Here is a 6,864-nt window from a genome sequence, read left to right as displayed (position 1 = left end):
GTAGTTCGGTAATTTGGTTTAGATCCGATTATTGGATCGTGAAAAAATAAACGCTACTCCTAAATTTATGTATGAGAATTGAAGTCGCTTGTGTTTTTTTGCTTGAAAATTACTTGTTTAATTAAAAGTTCTATGAACACAAGATCCGCTCAACTGCCAAATGTAATAAAAAGTGTTTTAATGTTAATTTTATTCGATTTCTGGTTTCTGGCATTCGATGGAGATGGTGATTTTTCGCGATTGCCTAGTTTTTTTAATATTTCGAATACCGAAAAAAACGAATTCGAAGTTGGCAAATTAAATCTTCGAATTCTTGTTAAGTGCATATCAGTGGTAAATCCTTTTAGGCTGTAAAGTGAAAAAAACAGCAGTACAACTTTTAAGAGCTCTCAACAAAAATGAAAAGTTAATATAAAATGACGCACAAGAAATGGAAATTTTCTTCTATTAAAATTTCTTAAATTGGTTTGCAGCTCTCAAGAAAAAACTGCTAGTAAACATATTTATTTCTTCAAGAAAATTTACAGCAAATGTTAAGCGCTTATTCAAGCAAAAGAAAAAATAATCCTTGTGATTTTTCTTGAGAGCTGGATTCTAAGCTTTAAGATGCAGTTAGTGTTTGAGGTTATTAGCTTTAGGGAGGTTTGAACCCCAAAACTCAGCCCTTGTGTGCGCTAATGCGTACATACATATATAGTTACGTAGATACATACATACTATTTATTTTTATACCCAGCAAACATTTCGCACACCTAAATCTTAAGTCAGCTAACTCAAAAAATCGCCCTAAATTTTTTTTTTAGTTGATCGCACTTTGGATCTAGGTGTGCGATTTGTAGCCATAAATGAGTCATTAAGAAATCCTAATTCGCAGTGCTTACCGTAATTATGAGCTCATTTAGGACTCCAAAATTAAGGTATTTCCCTTCTTGCGATGAACGTCTTAAATCAGCCTTCACTCCTATAAGAAATAATCCCAAATTGAGTCATATGTGACTCGTATGACTCTTATTATACTTATGAATGACTCCTTTTGGAATCATTTTGGGTTCTTTTTTGACTCTTTTGTTGGGTATTATTTTTATATATGTATCTATGTATGTACATATGTACTTGCATGTGTGTTTTCGTGTATGCAAACCACGGCATGCAACAAGCGCGCGGCGCCGCTCACAGTGAAGGTCAGCAACTTTTCAGCGCAACAACATCAACAAACAGTAGCGCTCTATCAATAACAACAGCAGCAGCTCAGTTGCCTGCAAGAATCGTGTTGCCTGCACTTGCATACCCAACTTCACCCTCTGCGACCGCCAATAACTCATGGTAATCCGGGCTGTTTGTATGGCATGCCATCGACATAGTCATCGCTAGCATAGCTGCTGCTGTGGCTACTGTATTGTTGTTACATCGACTGCTGTGAGTTGCAATAAAAAAGTTTAAATTACAGCTAGTTGATGCGATAGCAGAAACGCATACACACATGGCAATACATGTATGTATGTATTTGCCAGCCGGTATTTATGAAAGTTTAGGATGCAAGACTGAGGAGCTGCATAGAATGTGTCATGTGGCGTCTAAAATGCAAATTGTTACATATTTAATTATAAAAAATAATGGACAAACAATTTATTTTTAGCTTCTAGTAACAGGTTTTCAATTCATGTGGCATATTTGAGCAATTTCTTGCCTGGGAATAGTTTTTTATATGCAGAGGCGCATTAATTTCTTCATTTTTTTAATACAATGTATAGGGTTATTGCTGTTTATGAAAAATAATAAAAAAGTTTTTTGAGAACAGTTTATAAAAAGTGGGAACAGTTTTAAAGAATTCGTTAGAGTTCATAAAACTGCTTAGTTAGTTCATAATATTGCTTGGCGGTTAATTTTTCTTAAATAAAATCGAGGTTTACCATAAGTTTTGTTAAAAAAAAGAGCAACAGCTCGCACTTTCATTTTTCAATATCGAAAAAGATAGACAAATATTAACGCAACTACCTAGATAAAGCGATCGAGCACATGCAGCATACCAAAACCATGACGCAACAGACCATAACAGACATAACGACCAACCACAGCAGCCATAAACCAGCACCAGCAACCAAAATAGCCACAGCCTCAACAAACGACCTCAGAATGCCAGTGAGTAGTGAGTACGTTGTTCCAAAACCGAAATTCCACACGTAACCCAGACAAAAGGTAAACAAAAAAAGAAAAAACCGCATTAAAAAAAAAACATACATTGATGTATATAAAAACTTACGTATAATAAAGTCAAGAAGTGGAAAGAATGTTGTAAATTCCACAATTGCTGCGTATTCCCGGCAAGCAAGGCAAGGCAAGCATTTTAACTGCTTTTGTTGCGTTAGAGCGACAGCAAAAAAAAATGCCGGTTTGCAACGCACGCCCACATTGTTGACGCGTTGCGGCGATGCAAAAGAAAACGAACGCAATTTGCGTGCAAGTGGTTACAGAAATGTGTGTGTAGAGAAACCAAAAATATAGTAAATATTTGTATGTACGTATGTGCCAGCAATAATAACAGCAAGTTAGTGGCAAGCAAAAGTGCGATAATAAAAGTAAAAATGCGAAAATTGCTGAGGTTGCAAAAACAGCGCTCAGCCTATGCCTATGAAATAGAAGCCTAAGAACAGTAGTGAGAGGGAGAGTTAGCAGCGGTGATTCTGACACAGCAGCGAGTGGGCAGGCGGGCAGGCGGGCAGGCGGGCAGACGTTGATGCGATCCGACGAAGGTAAATCCACAAGCCACTTGCCGTAAGCATTGCTGGCTTATATATACGGATATACGCACCTCACAGCTCGTAAGACATAATTGATGAAGTATTAAAGATTATTTGTGAAGCACAAGAAAATACAAGAAGGGTACCCAAGACCCGGCAGAAATTTATGTTATATGTCAACTATAAAACCCATTTAAGCTATTCATCTAAATAAATTTCAAAATGCTCTTATTATTAGTTTTTAATAAAAAACACATACGCCGATTTTTAAAATGTATACACCTTTTACGAAAGATTGTTAATAAACAGCAGTCGCAATAAATAACTAACTTTTTTAAAGTGAGAACAGTTGAAAAACAAGCAAAAAGTCATTCGCAGGCTTTCTAATTGATTTTGTAGCTGTTTTATGTAAAATATTTGCTGAAATCATATTTTATTTAGTTTACAAAAGTGGGAACAGTTCAATAACTTCATACCAAACTATAAAAAGTCCGATTTTTTAATCGTTGTCAAGAATTTAAGTACACTGTTTTATAAAAGGTCTAATTTTCCTACTGGTACTTTAGCCTGCATAATATAGACCAAAACAACAGCAACAAATACAATACATACATGCTTACGGGCAATTCACTTTGAAGTTGGCAACCTTTAAAAGAATGCGGACTTGCCAGTTCTCCACAGCAATAAAGCCTATTTGACTAGCATGACCGAAAAAAGGAAACAAATAGCACGTATATGTACATTAGGGCGGGTCGAAAATCTAATTTTTCTCAAATCCCTTGGTAATAGTGAAAATATATTGTATCATGAAGTCAACAACAAGCCTGCGAAATATTAATCTTTCATTTTAATTGTAAGAGCCCGCGCATCGACCGCCAAGTGACCCACAGCACACTAGTCGAATAAGATCAATTCTTGTTAAAAATTCTGGGTTTAGCCAAAACTTTTGGTGCATATTATTAGATAATGAATCCTTTAACGCAAAAGATAAAGTCAAGTATCATTTCGCGCAGCCCTTTATCTTATCGTTAATCTCAAACTCATCTATTTTCAAGAAAATTTTAATTGTTCTCTTGATAATTGCATTGGCCTATAGTCAAAAGATGTAAAGAACAACATTAATATTGCTGGCGTGCATTTAGATCGCTAGTTCCAAATATTCTAATCCTTTTTTAATATTAGCTATAGTTTGCGATTTTTTGCAAATTTAGGAAAAATTTCGGTAGCTCTAATAGAATAGCCATTATTTTCCATCATCGCGGAAAAATTTTGTTTATGCAAATTAGTATGGAAACACTGAACAGGCACAACTTCTAGACACACTAATTGGTTTACTTATGTTTATGTATACAAAATAAAAATTGCAAATATAAGAAAATGATAAAAAATTTTGTTCAAGATATTTTTTATTTTAAAATAATTTGTTTATAATCTGAACTATTTTAGTCATATTATTATCAAAAATCAGTAACATTAAGTCTCGCCTTCAATTTGTTAATTATTACGCACCGATCGAGTAACATTTACCAAAATTATATCGAAAAACTTTAGTGGATTTCAAGTTTTTTTCTTAAAAAAATTTCTCTTCAATTGTATAAATAACCTTTAAATAAAAGAACCGGATTACAGAAAATTGTGTCAGCGAGTGACTTTTTTCGTTCAAGCTGAATGCAAAGCAATATAATATAAATACTTATATGTAAATACTTATATGTTTGAAACTACTATTAACTTGTCGAATGATTCCTAATCTTTGACAATACATTCATTCACCACGATCTTGAAAACTGACCAAATCGGCGTGACCAAGTCCATGGTCATTTTAATAATATTAAACATTATATATAAAAGGTTAAAAGGTTTGAAATAAATCTCGTCCAACTTTTTTGTATTTTTCACTTGGTTGCTGAAGTAATGAAGAATTGAAAATTCATATGGGAAAATCATAGTTTTCTTTATTTTTTATTTTAATATCTTAAAATCGTGTAGACTTATTGAAAAATGGTAAATGAACGTGGGGTTCTAAATTTAATAGCCCTTAATTTGATATATCGTCCTGTTTATAACAATAACGCATTCCATAGATATTACAAGCCAAAGTTTCATTTTCGAAATTCATACACTTTGATTCAATTGCGCGGGCTAAAGATAAGTTTTAAATTAATCTTTCGTAGCCAATAACAATTGGCTGAGACCTAAGACATCATAATATTACTATTACAATGCGGTCAAATGACTTTTATTTTCCCCCATACAAAATCGACCCAGCCTAATGTACATATATACATAAATACATACGTATTGCATTCATGTACATATACCCAGCCACATACACACATAAAAATAAATTTTTTGTATTTGCAACAGCAAACAGAAAGAGAATGCCAACAGCCGCAAATAGGTGTGAAAATATCACCTCATATGTATATATGTATGTATTTGTGTACCTGTACAGGCGTCGCAGCATGAAATAAATTCGTAATTATTTGTGTTTCTTCATGTTTTTATTATTCCTCAGATAAAAAATAATAATAATGAAAAAACGACCACAACATTTTAACCTGAAGTCAGAACAAGAAGTCTATGCTTAAGGCAGACTGCCAAAGCGGCGCGGGCGAGCATAAAAGAACTAGTATAATTTGTGGCATATGCTGCATGCTTACGCCCCTGCTCCGCTGCCAACACAGTGTAAAAAGAATTGCATTCCACACAGCTGCCGGCTAGTAATCGCTTGTCGGCAACATAGAAAAATTATTGCACGTGCTGGCTGGTAGCTTGGCTTCGGTGCAGTGGCGCTTGCGGCATGCAACAAGTAGAAAACAAAATGCTTGAAGTAGTCTGAGTACGAAAATTAAAGCAGCAAAAATGTGGCAGCGCAAAATTCTTACCACAATCTATGTTGGTATGTGTGTATGTGTATGCATGTATGTAATGTGGCATGTCGAGCTATTGCACGATCCAGTGCGGTTTGCAACCGGCCGGCTGCCCTCCTGTCCATTACCACCGCCGAATTGCGGTGCGAAGCAATCGACCTAATAATGAAAAAAATGGCTTTGAACAGCAAAGCGCAGGAGCGGTAGCGGTAGAGGGAATGCAGTTTGAGGTCGTTCAATGACTGCAGGCGCGTCCGATGCTTGGTTGCATGTGCAACATTTTTTCTCATGAGAATTTTGTTTTCGATTCTTTTATTTATTCAATGCAAAAAAGGTGAGAGTGTTCCTTGCTACGTGCTGTGAAAATGCAAAGGGAATACTAGAAATAAACTGTTCTCAAGCGTGACGGCAAAATTTTGCGCTGGCATAATTTCGGTTTTTTGCGTAAAATCGATTTGTAGTAATTCGTTAAATTAAATATATGAATGAAAATAGTAGATTATTCTTTAAAAGTTAAAAATAATCTATATATGTATGGTAAATAATACTATCCATTAATAACGTATTAATAAATAAATACGTTGCAATTAGCATTCTTTTGTTTAAAATTGCTAATTATTTTCTAATTCCTTTTTTGCAGTGCCAAACTCTCCGGCTTCGTTTGCTACAACCACCAACTGACAAAGTTGGTCCATAAAAACTTAGCCGGATAGCAATATAAATTATGCGCCTCTTCAAGACACGCAAGTCTATCGACACATTTGGCAGCAGCACCAACAACACAGCAATAACCTCACCACACCAGCAACAATTTAATTCCGCTGCGTCAACGGCGACGCCTACCCCAAACGCCGCAACATGCGCCGTCAAATTCAGCAAAACCATCGCCGGCAGCACTTCCATTTCATCCTCTCTTCCCGATTTGCATGATTCGCCCGTTATGATTCTTAGCTGCACCAATCTGAGCGCCAGCCACACACCCACACCACGCACGCCCACCAGCGTCGGTGTACTCAGCCCCAGCAATAGTGGCGCATCGACACAAACTCATTCACCTGCCGCTGGCGGTGGCTACACGCACACCTACAGCAGCCTTAACAGTAGTGGCCGCCAAACACCGTCGGCACTTTCGGTGGCTTCGCTCAATGATGCCGCACTACAGCGGCTGCACCATCACCAACAGCAGCAGCAGCAACAGCGGCAGCAGCATCAGCATCACAGCGCTGCACAACTATTTCAAAATGGCAGTGCGG

At 36.3% G+C, this 6,864-nt stretch overlaps 1 protein-coding gene across 1 annotated transcript in view; it reads left to right on the top strand.

Moving 5' to 3' along the window:
• Positions 1-6,864, top strand: part of LOC118745207 (serine-rich adhesin for platelets) — a 117,404-nt gene that overhangs the window by 90,707 nt on the left and 19,833 nt on the right. Inside the window, exon 2 of the mRNA XM_036478733.1 lies at positions 6,252-6,858. Within this exon, the coding sequence (XP_036334626.1) occupies positions 6,336-6,858 (523 nt within the window). The 5' untranslated portion in view covers positions 6,252-6,335. The remainder of the gene's footprint in view (positions 1-6,251; positions 6,859-6,864) is intronic.

This window comes from Rhagoletis pomonella, unplaced genomic scaffold (assembly GCF_013731165.1).
Source record: "Rhagoletis pomonella isolate Grant_MI unplaced genomic scaffold, Rhpom_1.0 Rhpom_scaffold_00008, whole genome shotgun sequence".
Lineage (NCBI taxonomy): Eukaryota > Metazoa > Arthropoda > Insecta > Diptera > Tephritidae > Rhagoletis > Rhagoletis pomonella.
The sequence above is the reverse complement of the archived record's forward strand: the minus strand, read 5'-3'. Positions and strand labels throughout refer to the sequence as shown.